This window comes from Sarcophilus harrisii, chromosome 1, assembly GCF_902635505.1.
Source record: "Sarcophilus harrisii chromosome 1, mSarHar1.11, whole genome shotgun sequence".
In the NCBI taxonomy this organism is placed as follows: Eukaryota; Metazoa; Chordata; class Mammalia; order Dasyuromorphia; family Dasyuridae; genus Sarcophilus; species Sarcophilus harrisii.
In genome coordinates, this window is record NC_045426.1 from 338,679,824 (window position 1) to 338,700,346 (window position 20,523).

Genomic DNA, 20,523 nt, shown 5'->3' on the forward strand with positions numbered 1-20,523 from the left:
ACAAGTGCCTTAGTAGAGGCTGGAGTAGGCAAAATTGAGGATAAAAGTAGATGCGTTTCCTATGGCAAGGAGAAAAACTTTTTTTTTCCTTGGAGAATAAAGAGGGACTGAAAGAGGGAAGATTAGAAATAATATAAAGGGGTTTAGAAGTATGGTTTTGGGGATGAGAGAATTCAAAACAAATAGCTTCCATTTAATTCATGAAGTAGATGAACTGGAAGGATGAAGTAGAAAAATGGTATGGGCTTAAAAGGGAAGGAAATTTTTGAACAAGCTGTTACGAAAATCATAACAGAATCAAGAATGAATAAGATGGCCTTGTAGTGGTGAGGACCCAACTGAGATCAGATAAAATAAATTTTAATAGGACCAGGGGCACTATGCCAGGGCATAGTGATATGATTTCTTCCAGAAATATATGTTGGAGATTGCAGAAGGCCACCGGCAAGGGACTTGGAAGAGGGAGACAGTAAATAATTGGACTGGTTATAAATTATCAATAGGGTCAAAACTGAAATAAGAAAAGTAAGGCCAGAATGGGGATATTGGTCTAGGGAAGCAGGGTAGTGGAGAGATTTGGGTTATCAATAGTAGATATACTTGGAATCATAGAATCATTGAATGTTAAGACTGGAGGACATCTTAGTGGACAGAGCACCAAACATTTTTTGTGGTAGCAAAGGACTATAAACAAAATAGATGCCTATTAATTGGGGAAAGCTGAACAAATGATGATATATAAATACTATTGCATTTTGAGAAATAACGAACATGAAGAATCCAGATAAACTTTGCAAGATTTTTATGAATTGATGTAGAATGAAGTAAGCAGAACTAGGAGGGCAGTGTACATGATAAGCACAGTAATGAATTGGAAACCTAGTTCTAAAGACAAAAGACCCAGTCTTTGCAGTGACCATGCCTGACAGCAAAGTCTCCTGCCTCTTCCTCAGGAATGATGGACTGCCTCTATGGAATGAAGCAAACATTGTCAGAATACCCACTGTATTTAAATGAGAGACATACAGATCAAGAGCTTGATGAGACCTGAAAGGCCACCACATGGTCCAAGTTCTTTGTTTAACCTTTAAGGAGGAACATGAGGCCCAGAAATGAGAAATCACTCCCCCAAAGCAAGGGCCTTTAATCCAAACCCAGCATTCTTTTAACTGTCACACTGCTTCTGCACTGGATTGATTTTTTACTTTATACAAAAGAAAGTAATACGGACATCTAAAAAATAGTAATCCATTAAAAACTAATTTTTTTCAAGTAAGAGGGAAATGGGTTTAGTTCTGTTTCTGACACTTATGTGATTCCAGGGAAGTCATTTAGTCTTAATAAGCCTCAATATCTCTATCCATAAAATTGGGATAATGATGTCTACCTCCTAAGATTATTGTAGAGATCAAAATGATTTTGTTAAACGCTTTACAAACTTCAGAACACTTGATAAAAGTGCTTAATATTTTGCAGAGGATAAATTTGAGGTACCAGGACTAAAATGACTTTCTCAGGGTCACACAATGAGTTATGGCAATTGTGTAATAGAACCTGGGTCTCCTGATTTCCAGTCTTCTCCTGTCTTCTGGACTTATCTAGAACCCTCTGTCTTACCATGCTTTTCTTTCTGCTACCCCTAGCATGAGAGCCAATATCAGGCTAGCTCTTATAGTGGATGAATGTACTCAAGAAAGCAAATTACAAAGCTTGGTATTTTCTTGGTATGCATAGAATTAGAAAAAGGGAATTAGAAAAAAGGGAAACATTATTTCTAACAAGTCTGAAGAATTGTCTTCTAGGCTATTTCTACTCTCAAGAGAGTATTATTTCTATTTCAATTATTTCTATCTCAAGACTACTTAGTGAAGTGAAGACCTGGATCCCAGTCCCAGCTTTGCTATTTTTATTTTTTTTAGCTGTTTAGCTATGGGTTTGTCACTTTTCTGTTTCTGTTTCCTTTTCTGCTAAATGAAGAGGATCTGCTTGAAAATCCAGGTTCCTTTTAGCTCTAAGAATTAATTATGACCATTGACTTCTAGGTATTTTATCTTCTAGATTCAGTACACCCCTTCCTCTGGACTGTCAGGATGAGAAAACTGACAAATCAGAGGCATGCTATGAACATTGTTGATCTGGATTTCTTTTAGGCATTTGACAGTCTTTTCAGATGTCATTGTGATTAAGATGGCGAGAAAGGGACTAGATGATAGTATGATTTTTTTTTTTTTAATACTTATAACTTTTTTATTGAGAACTCAAGCCTGGGTAATTTTTTTTTTTTTTTTTTTTTTTTTTTTACAACATTATCCCTTGCACTCACTTCTGTCCGACTTTTCCCCTCCCTTCCTCCACCCCCTCCCCTAGATGGCAGGCTGTCCTATACATATTAAATATATCACAGTATATGATAGTATGATTAAGTAAAATTTGGAATAAATTGAGTGAGTGACTACCTGATTCAAAGAGATGGTTAATGAATAAGTGTTAGCCAAGGGCTCTTGGGAAGTGTCTTTCCTTAACCTTATTCTGTTAAATATCTTTTATTAGTGGACTTGTATAGATAACATAGTTATGGAATTTGTTGATGGATACAAATTTGAGAGTAGTTATTCATTGAATGGTGGAATAGAGATACAAAAAAATATCTTGACAAGCTAGGAGGATAGAGTATATGAGATTCAATTTAATAGGGGCAAAGGTAAAATTCAGAAAAAAATTCATTGCATAGATACAGAATGAGAGAAATGTGGTTAGACAAGTTCATTTGAAAAAAAAAACTAATGATTTTTGTGGATTTATGGACAATTTATAGAACAATAAGATTCCATTACTTTCATATAGTCATAACTTATTCAGCCATTTCCCAATTGATGAATTTTCCAATTCTTTGGTACAACAAAAAGAGCTGCTATAAAAAAGAGCTGCACATTTTTGCATGTGTGAATTCTTTTCCCTTTTTTATGATTTCTTTGGGATACAACTCTAAAGTAGCACTGGTGGATCAAAGGACATGTGCCCTTTGCACATAGTTCCATATTGTTCTCCAAAATGGTTGAATCATTTCACAATTCTACCAGCATTAGTGTCCCATTTTTCCCATATCCCTTTTTAAGAAGGATTTTGAAAAGCTCAAGTTCACATCCACAAAGGGAGGTGATCAGGCAAATAAACTCCAGCCTCTACTAAGGCACTTGTCAGGTCTTTTCTCCCAACTTTACTGTTTCAATTGATGGCACCAAAATATCTTTACCACCTTGGCTCAAAACCTCAAAATTCTCTCTGATTCTTTTGCCTTTTCCCTATTTTGCTCTTGCCTAAATAAGTTGTATTGATACTGTCTCTTTGATCTTCATTTGTGTCTGTCACCTTTTTTCTACTCACATGGTCTCAATCCCACTTCATGACCTGGGTACCTCTTGCCTAGCCTATTGCAGAAGTTGGTGCCCATACCTTCTCATCTCTTTTTACCATTATTCACATAGCTATTAAGATAATTTTCTTAGTGCACAGATCTAACCACATCTGGTATGCTGCAGAGGGAATTTGACTTCTTTTCCCTATTCTAAACTGTAACTATTCCTTATTTACACATTATATATTTCCCCCTCTTCACCATACCCTGATCATACATAGTAAGCACAATGTTTTGCACAAAATAGGCACAATGTTTGTTGAATGAATCTGAGACTTACACATAAATCCCTTCCAATTCTGAGATTGTAAATGTGAACTCTAGCTTTTTCTCCCTTCTATTGCTTTTTTCCCTCATTTGATGACCTTGTCAACACCATTAAATTTAATTATCTTCTTGGTGATGACTCATTGATTTATATATTCAGTCCTAATTTCTCTCCTGAACTCCAGTTTCACACCACAAATTGGCTCCTAGACATTTTGAACTAGTTTCATATATATTACAAACCCAAACACTCCAATACTGAACTTGTTATATTCCCTCACCCCCACCCCCCAAACTCCATGCCTCTTCTAAATTTCCATATAGGGACATCCTCTAATCCTTACTCCCCTAACCCCACAAATCATGTTTGCCTCAGTTTCCTCAGCATTAAAATAGAGATAATAATAATACTTATATCCTAGGGTTGAGGATCAAATGACAAAATATTTGTAAAGCACTAAGGTACTTAGCACAGGGCCTTGGCACATAATAGGCTTTACATAAATGTTATTGTTATTATTATGATGACCAGGGAAACAGATTCTAAGAGGTGAAATGGATAAGTCTAACATTTATCTGAATGTCTCCATTTTATTATAACTTTATTCACTTGCATCACGACATCTTAGAGATGATACTAAAGACTATCTGTATCAATGAAATTTGGGCAAATACCAAGCTGGAAGGATTTCAGGTATGGACTTAGTGACTGAGTCTGTGGTCTGAAAATCCAAATACCCGTCTGGAGAAGTTCATCTCCAGAGGATTGATTACTGTATGGGTGCTATAGCCACCATTAAAACATTGAGGCCCAAATGCAAGAGGTAAAAAGTCACCTAAGATTGAAGCACTGAAATTTCCATTGTATTGCATTGTCTATCTATTCTGATTGAATAGATCACAGCTTTCTTCAGTTACATTCCAGTCATGCTTATCTAAGCAGATGGGAGGGTTGAGTGGGGAGAGGGATGTGTCTCAGTCTTTGTTTCTTTGCTTGTTTCACAGCTTATCAATCATCAGTAATTCCTGCCTCTTGTGATACAGTTGAGAAGATAACACTTTATTTTCTTTTAGTTATCTTCAGATTGGTGTCTCCCTGAGAGAATTTTGGGGATATCTTAAATCTTTCTCATCCACAATCCATTTATAAATGATTTCTCTGAATTCCTGCTTAAAACTTCCCTTTACAGCTGGCTATCCTGTCTATTTTGTGTTGATTCCTATTTAGCTTAAATTTCTGAGGCTCACATTTATTTATCTTTTATCTTGCTCCCAAATGCTGGCAACTCCCTGCTTGGGGCACCCAGTTCCCCTGTGCATTGACTATGGGAAATCATTTCCTATGAGAGTAAAAGTTCCTACTGTTTGATAAAAATTGCTGGGAAAATTGGAAACTAATATGGCAGAAACTAGGCATTGATCCATACTTAACGCCGTACACCAAGATAAGGTCAAAATGGGTTCATGACCTAGGCATAAAGAATGAAATCATTAATAAATTAGAGGAACATAGGATAGTTTACATCTCAGACCTGTGGAAGGGGAAGGTCTTTATGACCAAAGCAGAACTAGAGATCATTACTGACCACAAAATAGAAAATTTTGATTATACCAAACTGAAAAGTTTTTGTACAAACAAATCTAATGCAGACAAGATTAGAAGGGAAGCAATAAACTGGGAAAATATTTTTACAGTCAAAGGTTCTGATAAAGGCCTCATTTCCAAAATATATAGAGAATTAACTCTAATTTATAAAAATCAAGCCATTCTCCAATTGAAAAATGGTCAAAGGATATGAACAGACAATTCTCAGATGAAGAAATTGAAACTATTTCTAGTCATATGAAAAGATGCTCCAAGTCATTATTAATCAGAGAAATGCAAATTAAGACAACTCTAAGATACCACTACACACCTGTCAGATTGGCTAAAATGACAGGAAAAAATAATGATGATTGTTGGAGGGATGGGAAAACTGGGACATTGATTCATTGTTGGTGGAGTTGTGAAGCTAATCCAACCATTTTGGAGAGTAGTTTGGAACTATGCTCAAAAAGTTATCAAACTGTGCATACCCTTTGATCCAGCAGTGTTACTACTGGGATTATATCCCAAAGAGATTATAAAGAAGGAAAGGGACCTGTATGTGCACGAATGTTTGTGGCAGCCCTTTTGTAGTGGCTAGAAACTGGAAACTGAATGGATGTCCATCAGTTGGAGAATGGCTGAATAAATTGTGGTATATGAAAATTATGGAATATTACTGTTCTGTAAGAAATGACCAACAGGATGATTTCAGAAAGGCCTGGAGAGACTTACACGAACTGATGCTGAGTGAAATGAGCAGGACCAGGAGATCATTATATACTTCAACAACAATACTAGATGATGACCAGTTCTGATGGATCAGGCCATCCTCAGCAACGAGATCAACCAAATCATTTCTAATGGAGCAGTAATGAACTGAACCAGCTATACCCAGAAAAAGAACTCTGGGGATGACTAAAACCATTACATTGAATTCCCAATCCCTATATTTATGCACACCTGCATTTTTGATTTCCTTCACAAGCTAATTGTACAATAATTCAGAGTCTGATTCTTTTTGTACAGCAAAATAATGTTTTGGTCATGTATACTTATTATGTATCTAAGTTATATTTTAATATATTTAACATCTACTGGTCATCCTGCCATTTAGGGAGGGTGGGGGTAAGAGGTGAAAAATTGGAACAAGAGGTTTGGCAATTGTTAATGCTGTAAAGTTACCCATGTATATATCCTGTAAATAAAAGGCTATTAAATTAAAAAAAAAAAAAAAAAAAGAGAGTAAAAGTTCCCATTTCTATAATGCTTTAAATACACATAATATAGTATATTTGTATACAAAATACACTATATTATATATAGTGACATATATACAAAGTACTATGCTACAGTTTGATCTTTAAAAAGCTACAGATGAAATGACAGTTCCTGGACTCAAAGACCTTTTTTTCTCCTGGGAGATACAATGAATGCATAAATAAATGTATTACAAGAAAAATTGGGGGGATGAAAAGTGTTAACAACAAGGGTGAGAGGGAGCCATATCAGAAATGATTTATCTGAGCATTGAAGGAAGACTAGGATTATAAGAAGCAGAGTTCCAGCCGAGAGGAACTATGGGGTTTCTGTGGGGGAATCTCCAAGTATAGAAACTTTTCCCACTTTTCACTACTGGTGAAAAAAAATTTCAACTACTTCCCTTCAATTTTAAGAGTCCAAGAAATTTCCCAGGACACTTATGGCAGGGTTTCTTTTTCCACTTGTGATCCCCATTTCGTCCAAGAAATTTTTACATGACTCTGGTTATATAGGTATATAAAACAGGCATACAAATCAGACATTTACTGATAATAAACCATGATTTTGTGATCCTCATATTCAATTACAAGGCCCAATATAGGGTTCCAAATCACAGTTTAAGAAGCTGGAACTTAGGAGTTAACTTGCTTGCCTTTGGTCACACACAATAGTAGGTGTCAGAAGCAGGACCTGAACCCCATGGCTGAACAGTGACACCAAGGGGCTGACCTTCCGTCCACTAAGCCTCATTGCTACTGTTGGAGTCTGTCTTTGCAAAGACAAAATCAAAATCAACTCTTCCTTTAAAGAGCTTAAAGGTAGAATCTATGCATAGTCAGCATAGAGTCAGCAAATTTGAAAGTGCATATAAAGTGAGTGTTAAGAAGCAGAATGTGCTAATAAATCTGTTAAGGAGACTCTGGTAAGGCCTTGTGCCACCTGAGCTATATCTGATAGTATATTCCAGATGTGGTGGCAGCCTGTAGGAAGGCAGAGGTAGGAAAGGGAGGACTGAGTTTAAGGAATAGCTAGTAGACAGTTTAGTTGATAAATTTGTGAAGGAAAATAATATTATGTCAAGTCAATAAGCATTTATTAAGCATCTACTACGGGCCAGTCATTGGTAATACAAAGGCAAAAAACAGTCCCTGCTTTATAAGCCTCCAGCCTGATGGGGAAGAAAACACAAACCACTGAGAATACATTGGAAATAATCTCAGGAGAAAGGCATTAAGGTTAAGGAAAGCTGGGAAAAGCTTCTTGCAGAAGATGGGGCTTTAGCTGACATTTGAAGGAAACCAGTGAAACCTGGAGGCAGAGATGAAGAGGGAGAGAGTTCCAGGCCTTGGGGGTGGGGTGGGGAAGCCAGTGAAAATGCCTGGAGTCAGGAGATGAAGGCCAGAGTCTCTGGATCTCAGTATGTGGAGGGGAGGAAGTCATAGGGAAGGGGATTAACTGCATAAAGCAGTTTAGAAGCCAATAGATTTTATATTTGATTCTACCTATAAGACAAAGAGAGATTGATGTTTGATATTTGATTAATGAAGGTTAATATGGAACCACTAGAGTTTATTGATAGTGGAATGACATGATTGTACATGTGCTTAAGGAAAATCTGTTTGAGAGCCAAGTGAACTAGAGTGAGTGGGGAGAGATGAGACCAGGGAAACTTGCATGAGTGTGACAGAAGCCTTAGAAAAGAGAAGGGAGAATACTAGAGAGACATTGCAAAGGATAGAAGTAATAGGAATTGGCAATGGATTGGACATGGGGTGAGATCGAGCTTGCAAGCCTAAGTGACTGGAGGTGGTAGTACCCTTAATAATAACAGGGGAGTTAGGAAGAGGAGGGGGATTAGGGGACAGGAGAGGAGAAAGTAAGTTTAGTTTTGGATGTGTTAAAATGTAAGATTTTTATAAGATGTCATGACATCCAATAAGCAGTTGGAAATGAGAGACGAGTTTGGGAAAGAGGTTGGTTTTAGACAGACCCCTCTTCATACATATGATTATCGAATCCATGGGCTCTAAGTGGTACAGAGGAAGAAGAGAAGAGGGTCTACAAGAGAGCTATATATTCTGTGGGGAATATCCACGATTAGTGGGTGAAACCTGGATGAAGATCCAGCAAAAGAGACTAAGAAGGATCAGTCAGGTAGGGAGGAAAACCAGGAAGGAGCCATGTTACAAAAACCTAGAGAAGAAAGAATAACAAGATGAAAAGGGTGATTGACAATGTCAAAGCCTGTAGAGAGATCAAGAAGGATGAACTAGAATGATAAGTGGAAACCAGATTATAAAGAACCTTAAAAGCTAGCCTAAGGTTTTAAGGAACCTTAAAAGCCTGAGGTGTTTTTAATAGAGGAGCAACAGATTCAGGTCTATCTTAGATTATTTAAGCAGCTGTGTGAAGAATAGATTAAAAAGATGAGAGACCAGAAGTAGGGAGACCAGCTCAGAGGCTACTCTAATTACTATCCCAAAGAGAGTATGAGGCCTGGAATCAGAGTGAAGGATGTGAGCAATATTGTAGAGATAACATTTGGAGAAGGCTTGGGTTTCAAGAAAAGATAGTTCCATTTTGAACATGTTTTTTTTCACATGTACTTGAGATATCCAGAAATTAGATGATGAAGCATGATTGGCGTTCAGGAGAGCTATTAGGGATGATCTTCTGACTGGGTCTTCTGACTCCCAATCCAGTGCTTGCTTCATTCTGTTCTGCTAACTCATCCATAAAAAAGGATGCTTGTCTTTTAACCCTCACCCAGTTCATAAAATGATCCAATGAAGTCACAAATCCAGAGCTAGATTAGGAGCCCCATCTCATTCACCTTCCTCTTTTTACAGATGAGGAAACTGAACAAATACTTAATTTGTTCTTTTAAGTCCAACTGTGTTAATTATGATTGTGATTATAATTCCTACTTTATGGATGGGGAAACCTATAGAGGATCTGCTCCTAATCACAAGGCTAGAAAGCAGCAGACCTGGGATTTGAACTCAGATCTCCAGACTTTTATCCCAGTTTTGTTTCTGCTCAGCTGTTTATACTTCTTTAGGTGCCAAATACCCCTGCCTTAGAGATTCCAGTTAGTGTTTAATAAATGGTTGTTGGATTGAATCAGAACAGTTGAAATGTCCGAGGAAAGTGCTATTGAAGTTTGGAATGATAACAGCAATCTTTTGGCAAAACAGCTAAACTTCAAATGACATCATGTGGTTGGGATGCTTAGAGCAAGCACTAGGACCATGGCCAGACTGAAAAGACAGGCATATCAGTGAGTGTTCACACTGGACTTCTGTGGCATTTTATATTTAAAATGTAATGTCTTCACTTGGTTTAAAATACTGGTTTCTGTCAAAGCAAGCACTCCTGTAACTCCAGTGACTTGAGAGGAGGTATTTTTCCAATCCTTGAACATTCATCAGCCTTCTGGTTCCCCTTTAATCTTCTCTCTTAATCGCAGCTCCGAGAATAAGTTTTGGTCTCAAAATAACTAAGATTGTCTGGTCAGATGTTTTAGGACATGTGGCAGCCAGATGGACTGTAGTGAAGTTTATTCTTTCAGGAAAGTAATGGCTTTTGCTATGGAAAACTCCATAGCATTTAACTCTTGTTCTTCCTGATAGTCTTTGGGCCCTTGCCTCCTGCTGCTTTGAAAAACAGTGCCGACTGATGGAACACTTTGTACTTTTCCCAGTCATTCCTGTTTTCCAAAGAATTAGTAAATTAGCAATTAGTAAAGAGCATTCACTAGACTTCAAGTCAGGGCACCTAATGTGTTCTCTGTCTTTAGAGAGAAATATTTTCCCTTCTCTGAATATCTGTTTTATAATCAGGAAAAGGAGGGAGTTGTGTGAGATTGTTTCTTCTTTGCCTATACTCTTGTGTTGCTAGAGAAGTTATGGGACTAGTTGGTGGCAGAACAGTGGTCTTTCCACTGTGCCATAATGCCCTTTTGTCTCCGTGGTAATTTTTAAAAATGAGTTTTTATTGATGTCATCTGTTTTTCATATTATCACAGTTATCTCCTATATCCCTCCAGTTCTTCCTTCCAGAGAAGTATTCTATATAACAAATCATAAAAAAGAGGGAAAAATCACCGCAACTAATGAATACATTAAAAACATCTGTAATATGTATACTTGGGGACCTCCCACCTCCATGAAGGGATAGATTGGAGATGTCATCTCATATGTGTTTCTCTGAATTCCTCATATTAGTCACTTTTTGCAGTAAAATAATATTCTATTATATTCATATGTTTCAATTTGTTTAGTCATTACCCATTCACTGGGTACTTCCTGTATTCCTTTTTTGTTTCTTCCACCAAATTTGTTGTTACTAGTGTTTTGATATGTAAGGGAACTTTATCTTTGTCTTTGACCACATTGGGTTATACGTTTGGTGGTGGCATTGCTATGTCAAAGGATATGAACAATTCAGTGACTTGCATGTTTCCAGATAGTTTTCTATGATAGTTGGACCAATTCCCAGTGCCACAAATGATATATTGTGTTTATATCCCCACTGCTTCTCCTGTATTAACTATTTGTTTTATCGTCCATGCTGAAATTATGGTTTTTTATGATTCACAGCCACATAGTGTCACTATGAGTATGTTGCTTTTAAAGGGATGGATTTCCAGGGGTAGAAGTTTAGCACTATACATTTTCTCAAGTGTAATCTAATCTGTCCCTTTCCTCTTCCATCTTCAACATGTATGTATGTAATGAAATATTTTAATTAAAAAACAAAAGAAATGAATTCAGAGAAACTTAAGTAGAAAGATTTGTATGAATTAAAACAGAGCAAATTGAGCAGAACCTGGAAACAATGTACATAACAACATTGTTAACAACAACTTAAAAAGATTTTAGAACTTTAATCAATTCATTGATTACTCAGATTACTTTAGAGGAATTAGGACGAAGCAATGCTATCTTCATTGCCTGACAAAGAAGAGAAAAATTCAACTTGATATTGTGATATATGCATTTTTGGACATGGCCATTATATGTTTTGTTTAATTATGATTATTTATTACAAGGAAGATTTTTAAAAATGCAAGATAAAGAAATGAATAATAGATTTGCAATTTCACACATAGAGTTTTTCTGTTTTTATGTAATATATATATACATGTTTGATGTTTATCAAGTATAGATAATTTTTTTTTTTTTAATGCAAGGGCTGGATTCTGATCTCTATTTCAGTTCTTTTTTTTTTTTTAAGAAAGCAAAGGGGTGGGGTAGGTAGTATTGGCTTTGGCAGCACATATACTAAAATTAGAATGAAACAGATTAGCATGACCCCTATACAAGTATGATGTGCAAATTCATGGAGCATTTCTTTCTTTCTTTCTTTTAATGGGGATGGGAGAGAAAGAAAAGGGCACTTGTGAATGTACTCACATGTAGTATTTGACTAGGTCACATTTAGAAGTCATCCCAGCTTCCCTATAAGCCATAGTTCTCAAAAGGTCTTGTGTTCCTTCATATAGCTTCGAACACATTTCCTTACTGAGCCACTAGATTCCAGTTTGTGTTTGTATTATGGGAGAATTGTTGGCAAGACTAGTAATGTGGGATCCCTGCTCTGTGGGAGGAGCTAGGTAGGTTTATATTAATTTAATTTCTTTGAATTTGTTTCTTTCTCTTAAACTTGTTTTTTCCTCATAAGATATGCCCTGTCTCCTTTTCATATAGCTAAAAAGATCATGCAAAAAATTTATTTTTTAAAATTTTAAAAAATATCACTCTAGTTCTGTGGTCCTAGGAGAGGAGATTCTGGGCAGAAAGAGGAATTTCAGCCTTGTTCTGAGATGTGGTAGTCCCTGTCCCTTAGGACATTAATATAGTTATCAGTAGGAAGAGTGTGAAAAAATTGATGAATGATTGTTGGTTTTTCCACACTTAAAGCAAAGTGATAATAAGTCTTTGGAAAGCTTTTCTTTTTTTTCCTCCAAATTGTCCTTTTACTCTCATTTCATAGTTTATAAGAAACAAAATTAAAAATTCCGTGTGTGTGTGTGTGTGTGTGTGTGTGTGTATGGCTTTTGAAGCCACAAAAGGATTAGAACATATTTTAGGATCATCATTTATTAAATATTCCCCAGGGGAAATCAGTTAACCCCTCTGGATCTTTGTTTCCTCTCTTGTAAAATGAAAGGGTTAAGTTAGACTGACTTCTTGAAGTTCCTTCTGGTTCTGACATTTTGTTATAGCTTAACATACTATGTTCTGAAATCTCGTCTAGTTCTGACATTCTGTGTTCTGAAATTCTTCCCAGCTTTAATACTCTGTGTTCTAAGGTCTAATTCTTTCCAGTTTTAACATTTTAAGAATCTTGTGGTTCCTGATAACCATTTCCTTACCCTGAGGTATATCTGTGGCTTAACTCACTTGTTTTCTTGTTTATCTTTGGGGGACTGCTTATTTGAAATCTAGGCTGCTCTGCTGATACCCCACCCCTACCCTAGAGTGGAAAGAGATTGCTTTCAATGTATAAAGAGTTTTGTTTTTGTTTTCTTTTCCAATCCAGCTTTCTAGAACAATGCTGCGGAAAAAACCACGGTTATCAGAGTCAAAGGCCAGCCAGAGTCAGCCCAAGTTGGATTCCTTGGGGGATCACCCACTTGCCTCACCCAGGAGTCCTGCTCCAGAGTATAGTATCTATTTCACTCACCAGAAAAGCAACAGTTCCCGGCTGGGACCTGAGTTTTTTGACCAGCCTGCAATCGCCCTGGCCCAGGCCTTTCTTGGACAGGTAATTTGCCTGTAGCTCCTTCTATTTAGGACAAACCTAGAATTTGTTGAACCCAGAAGTTTCTGCAGGTTTTCATTCAGCATTCTATAGTGTGTATTAAGATTCCACTATATGTAGCATGCTAGTTTCTGAAAGAGATAATAAGTTTAGATATGTCTGACCTCTCTTGCATCTTATAATTTAGAAAAAGGATTATGTATGTGTACACTGGTAACTCTAACACAAAGTAAAATGTGATATGTACATAAAAGAAGAATAAATTTATAGCAATCAAGGGATTGCTTCTAACTGGGAGAATCAAGGAAGGCTTCATGAAGATGATCTTTGATCTGGGTCTTCAGTATGGACAGGATGTCAGCAGTTATGATGGGGTGGGGTGGAGTATTTCTGATAGAGGGAACAACATAAACAAAAGTGAGGTGGTGGGAAAACTTAGGATGTACTTTGGGGTTGAACATCTTGGTTAGGTTAGAGCATCAATTGTACAAATGGGGATATTGTGAGATAAGGTTGGTGTCATATAGTAGAGGTCTTTAGAGGCAAAGTATCATAAATTCCGAGCTAAAAAGGACTTCAAAGAATCCATTTAGTGTCAGTTATGGAGTCCCTCCAAAACAGCTATCCCAATTTGCACATGTTCAGAGCCCAGAAGAAAAAAAGAAATGGACCCCAAAATTTAAATTGTTCTGCCTTACCTTTCTCTGGCTTTACTCTTTGATGGGAATTGAAATGTAAAATCATTGAATTGTAGAGTGCTGGTGGTAGAACAGACTACAGAGCTTATTAAGTTGAGTGCTTTTTCCATTTCTTTTTACAATAAAGAAATGGAAGCCAAAAGAGAGAAAGCTACTTGCCCACAACTTGTGATCATTTGGTAACTGAATGCAGACTTGGCCACAGTCTTCTTGACTCACTCCAGTCTGATGGCTTGGGTTACCTTCATGATATTAGAATAAGCAGAAGATAACAGGAGGATGTTGGGTGGTCCTATTGCTGACACTTCCTAGCTATGTAACTTTGGGCAAGCTATTTCCTCTTGAATTTCAGTTTCCTTATTTGTGGGGCATGGTCTGTCAGCAGACAGGAAAGGAAAGGGTTAACACAAATTGAGAGTTTAATGTTGTCACCATAAGTTATCCTCTGAGATTAGTGGAGTGGAGGAGAGCCATTTTATCATTTGAGATTGGAGCAATGGAAGAGGACCATTTTATTCTCTGATATTGAAGCAATAGGGGAGGATTAGCTTCTTTTCTGAAATTGGAGCAATAGAGGATGGGCATTTTATCATCTAAGATTGGAACAATGAGGAAGGCCATTTTATCATCTGAGATTGGAGCAATGGAGGCAGATCATTTTATCATAAGATTGGAGCAGTAGGGGAGAACTGTTTTATTCTCTGAGATTGGAACAGTGGGGGAGAGCTGCCTTTTCTTCTGAGTTTGATATAATAGGGTTAGGGAAATGGATGAATTCATAAGAATTTTTTGAGGTTGGGAGGATGGGAAATGAAAGGATTGAAGACAGCTTGGTAGGATTTTTAATCTATTTAATAAAATAGGAGGTAATGTCATCTGTTTGAGAGGGAACTATTGGGGTAGAGTTGAGAGCTTGAAAAAGAAGGTTTGCTTATAGCCTTTGTAGAAAGAATGTGATAAGGAATGAATTAGAAATGAGTAAAAGGATTATTTCAATGTAGTGAGGGCCAATTTGAGATTATATAATAGGGATTTGTAGTGTACTTCTCAACATAAATGTTATGACTTCCTCTAGCAGTTTGAGAATCATAATAAAGGTAAAGAACCAAATAGGAGTAGTGAGAGAAAATGGGAGATTTCACTCTAGTTCTGTGATCCTAAGAGAGGAGATTCTGGGCAGAAAGTGGAATTTCAGCCTTGTTCTGATATATGTTAGTCCCTGTTGGTAGATATGGTATAGATGTGGAGATCATGGGAATTGATCTAGTTAATAAAGCAAGAGTGCAGACTGGTGGTAGGGTCATCATTATTAAGATGGAAGTTATCAAGGATGAGGTCAGGAATTGGGGTGGAAAGGAAGATTGAGAACCAGGTGGTGATATCCTTGAAGAAAGACTTAGAATCAGTAGCTAGATTTGGACAGAGTGGTATAATTGATTAGTATGAACTTCAGAAGCAAAAGGGTATTGAATGATGGTGGCAAAGTGAAACTGGCATAACATGAAAGTACAGACAAAGGAAGGAAAGATAATTTGTAAGTAGGTTGAAGGGCAGGACCAAGGAAGTGTTTCATAAAGGAAATAGCATTGGAAAAATGAGCAGAAATTTGACCAATGGAGATGAGAGGGATAGCTTTCTGAAACTGTGTCAGCAAAGTTGCTGTTGGGACAAGAAATTGAGGAATATCTCTGGAAGATGATGAATGATTCACTGTGGTTAGTTCCGGTCTTATTGGAAGCCATTACAGGAAGCTCCAGTAGGAAGCTGATATAAGAGTCCTAATCCTAACATGATCTTGGGACTTGTTGATCTTGTTGTTATAGATCAAGAACACTTATTGCTACTGCAGAATTTTCCCATGGTTGAGGGCCTGTGATGTATAGATAGAGTCACTGTCCCAAGTATCTAGGCAGCACAGAAAGAGAGCTGAGCTGGAGTCAGGAATTCCAGGGTTCAAATCTGGTCTAAGGCACTAACTAGCTGTGTGAATCTGGGCAAGTTATTTAACTACTCCTTGCTTCGGTTTCCTCAACTATAAAAAATAGCACCCACCTTCCAGGGTGGTTGTGAAGATCAAATGAAGTATTTGTAAAATGTTCAGCTTATAGTAGTCACTTATTAAAAGTTTCTGTTTCCCCTCTCCTCTCTGTTCTCTTTTTTCCCTTTCCTTTTCTTACTTCTTTTTCCCTTTCCTTTCTTTTTCTGTTGCTTAAAGAGTAGTTAATGATACTGAAAGTTCAATGTGAACTACCATTGTAACATGGCAGCCAAAAAACCCTAATGTAACCTTAGGCTGCCTTAAGAAAGGGATAGTATCCAAAATAATAAAGATAATAGTATTGTTATCTATATCTTGTCTGTATTGGTCAGAGTGCTTTTGCAGTATTGCATACTATTTTAGAAGGCCATGAACAATCTGGAACAGATGCCAAGGAGATTGAAGGGCCTTGGATCCATACCATTCCTGACTGAAGGAAGTGGGAATGAAAACAAAACTTGGGGGCCACAAGAGTATTGGCCTTAATATATCTGAAAGGAACTTGTTCTCTTGGTCCCGGAGTGAAGAACTAGGAGTGGTGGTAGAATTTGTACAGTGGAAGATTTCATTTGAGTGTCAAGAAAAACTTATTCATGATTCCAGCCACTCTTTATGGAATGGGCTGCCTTGGGAGGTCTTCATTTAGTATCTGGATGACCACTTGTTGAGGTTGTAGTAGATATTTCTGTTAAGGTCTGGTTTGGAAGAGATGGCTTCCAAGGTCCTTCCAACTCTGAGCTTCCATGGTTCTATTTCTCTTCACTTATCATATATTTCTTCCTGCCAGATAGTACTAGGAAGCCTATTGCCATTCTTTCTCCTTAACAAAGAATGAAATGTGACTCTTTAAGTATCTCTGTTTGAATAGCCCCTTTCTTGGTTTTCAGGTGGACACTCCTCCCTTTATGTGTGTTGGGGTCTCAGAACTTTGATTACCAGCATTCAGTAAGTACCTTCTATGGACAAGGCACTGAGATTAGTTCAGGAGACAAAAAATGAAAAACGATAAGCCCTGCCTTTAATGAATTTTAATTTCACTGGTAGAGATCTGGCTTGCATGTTAATAAGTATGTTACAAAGTAGAATATAGTGTACAAGGTAGGAAGGAGGAGTAGTCCAAGTATGGGGAACAGCCATTGCAATGGCATAGTGATGGGAGATCTCATGTATAAGGAACAACTGGAAGTCCACTCTAGCTTCTTGTACGTGGAATAAGTTGGCATTGAAATTGTGTTGTAGAGAGATTACAGGATTTAGAATCTGGAACACTGACACTTTAATAATCATGCAGCCCTGGGAAGTCACTCATTTTCTACCTGTCTCAGTTTCTTTATTTGTTAAATGGAGATAATAATAGCACCTACCTCAGAGGGTGACCACTGATTGAAGGAACTAGGAATGAAAACAAAACCTGGGGACCATGAGAGTATTGGCTTTAATGTATTTGAAAGGGACTTGTTCAATTTGATCTCTTAGTGAAGAACTAAGAGCAGGGGTAGAATTTGCATAGTGGTAGATTTCAGTTGAGTGTCAAGAAAAACTTCTTCATGATTCCAGTCACTCTCTATAGAATGGGCTGCTTTGGGAGGTCTTCACTTGGCACCTGGATGACCATTTGTTGAGGAGGTTGTACAGGATATTTCTGAGTGCTGGGCTGGGAAAGGAAGCCACATTGTCCTGAGTTCAAAACTAGTTCTAGACACTTACTAGGTGACCTTGCAAAAATCACTTAACCCTGTTTAGCTAGTTTTCTCATCTGTAAAATGAACTGGAAAGTACTCCAATATTTTTGTCAAGGAAACCCTAAAATGGAGTCAGAAAGAACTAGAAATTGTACCAGAACCATAATCTCTCTGGGTGGATGTGGGGGGTTGAGTGATTTAACATATATAAAGTGCTTTGTAACTGTAAAACATTATTTAAATGTTAGCTCTTGTTACTGTTCCTATTGTTAATGAGATGGAAAGAAGGATCCGTATTGGAAGACACTTTAAAAATTGAAGAGAAGACCTTTTATTTGTTCATAAAGACAAAACCTCATTTCTTTATTACCTAGTCTTAATTATTGAATGGGTGTAACCTCAGTTAAACTGACACCTGCTAAAGACCTTAGCTTAAAAAGGCCAAAAGCTCCCACTGCATCTGAGACCATTTCCGGTCATCCTGATCTAAATATTCTTGCTACTGGACCCAGATGACTGCGGAATAGAAAGTGAGGCTGGTGACTTGGCACAGCCCTCCCTCACTTAAATCCAATTCCCTTGGCACCATTTCTCCAATGTCATGGTCTCCTTTGAAAAAGAAAGATAACAACAGAGGCAGTGGGAAACCATTCGAGTCTGTTGAGTGGGGGAATGACATGACAATGACCTGCACCTTGGGAAAATCACTTGGGCTCCTTGAAGGAAAAGAAAAAATTCAATGGGAAGAAGCATGTAGGAGTTGGTCTGTATCAATGTGTAGACACAAAACATAAGACAGGGCGGAAACTGTCCAGTTGATCAGGAATGTAAGATAGATGGAGAAATGTGAAGTAAATGTAGGTTAGCGTCAGATAATAGAGAACCTGAACTACTAGGTGAAAGACATTTTTTATCCTAAAAGAACCTTTAAAGGTTCTGAGCAGTGGAGTCAGATCTGATAGGAGTTTTCATATTGATTTGAGGGTCTGTAGGTAGGTGCCTTTGGAAGGGGAATAAAGCAGTTGTTGGGTTGAACATGCTTAGTATCTCCAAAAAATGCCAAAGCTCTCTCCGGCAGAAATCAGAGCAGGAGTAGAGATCTGGCCAAATGTCTATCTAAATGGGCACTATCCTAGAACTGGCAAGGGCCATTTGGATATTCATAACATCATTTATGGAACATACCAAATTATAGAACTTATAGAACTGAAGCCGTGGAAGGTTGTTGTACCTAGTTTTCAGCTTGTCATCATCTGCAGTTGTCTTAGCAAATGATTTCATGGGTCTTGTATAGTCTGTGGGCTGGATGTTCCCCATCCCTGGTCTAAAGGATGAATCCCATTTCCAGGCAGTTTATAAAAGCCATAAAAGTTTTATAAACTTTTTGTAAAAGTTTATAAAAGGTGTTCAGAGAATAAAAGAGAGGCAGAGGATCAAAATTCAAGGCCTTGAACTTTGATGTTCTGAGATCAGTAGGCATTGGACATATGTTTGTTGGATAAATGTAGGAATTACCATTTTGTTCCATGTAACACTCCTAGCTGGCTCTCCCTCATTTGAGGTCTTAATACAAAGTTAGATGGACAATTTTAAGAGATATCATAAAGGAAGTTTATGATTTGTGCTTGGGAGTATTTAGTCTGAAGATGTGTCTTCTTCTTAGATGTTATGAAGAGAGTTCTTTGGAAGTTTTAAAGTGTGGTGTAGACATGTGCATTATTGCCTCGCGCTTTAGGTTGTGACTGGCCCTCAGAGGGCACCTGCTCCAAGAAGTTAGCATTGGACTTGATGGATTTTCCTAGTGTGCCTTCCTGTGTAATGGTTATGCCAGAGGAAGACCTGTGCAGCTGTTGGGAATATGAAGCTCTAAGAGAGACTTCCTGGAATTTCACTTTAGGGAATTTTCTTTCTCTTCCGGCAATTTCTATTTGTTACATAAAGAGACCCTCTCTGCTGTTTTCAGCTGAGATTGTTAGTGTTGGATCCTGGCTGAGCGTGCTTGGGGATGCTCCCCAGAGAGAGGCACGCCTAGGCCGGGCTGTCAGGAGGCAAGGAGAGGGATGGGCATCACGAAGCAGATCTGGTGGCTTTTCCTGCCAGGCTGGTCATGGGCACTAGGGGAGGTGGGGGTGGGGAGCTTCCTCAGCACAGAATTCTGGAAACAAGGGAATTCTGTGAGAGTGGTGGTGGCTGCTGATTGTCTTCCCAGCCCTCATTATTGCTAAACCATACTTGTAGCGGTAGCCTCCTGACCACCCCTCCCCTCCTCCTTTCAGTTCCCCTTTCCAGTCCATTCTGCACATGCTGCCAGATACACCTCCCCTCCCAATAATAACAGCAGCTCACATTTCTCTAGTGCATTACAGTTTGCCACATGCTTTTCTCACAGGAGCCATGGGAAGAATGTGGCCTATATTTACCATGTTGGTCTTTAGTATGCCACAGTGGTTAGAGCGCTGGCCAAAATGCCTCTAAGCTCCCTTAGAATTTTCTACTTCTGGCTGTGATATTTACTAATTTAGCCTAGATTTCTTAATTTCTCTGAGCCTCAGTATTCTCATCTACAAAATGGGAATAATAATACTTATGCTACTTATTACACAGGATTGTTATGAGGAAGGTACTTCATAAAGCTTAAAGCTCTATATAAAGAAGAAATCTTCTTACTCCTTCTTGATTCTTTATCCCAGTGGTATCAAACTTAAATAGAAACAAGACCATCAAACTCTACATAAGGATCCCTGCAAGCAGCATATTAATTTAGAAAACCATATATTAACATTATCAATATTCTGTTGTATTTTATA

At 37.8% G+C, this 20,523-nt stretch overlaps 1 protein-coding gene and 1 non-coding gene across 3 annotated transcripts in view; both read left to right on the forward strand.

The window, feature by feature from the left end:
- Positions 1–20,523, forward strand: part of MPG (N-methylpurine DNA glycosylase) — a 63,696-nt gene that overhangs the window by 10,368 nt on the left and 32,805 nt on the right. For both annotated transcript variants that reach the window (XM_031945680.1, XM_023497755.2), the window contains exon 2: positions 13,077–13,301. In XM_031945680.1, coding sequence (XP_031801540.1) covers positions 13,077–13,301 — 225 coding nt within the window. The remainder of the gene's footprint in view (positions 1–13,076; positions 13,302–20,523) is intronic.
- Positions 11,792–11,893, forward strand: LOC111719375. Its single transcript, XR_002769538.1, has one exon. It is a non-coding gene; the product is annotated as a U6 spliceosomal RNA (small nuclear RNA).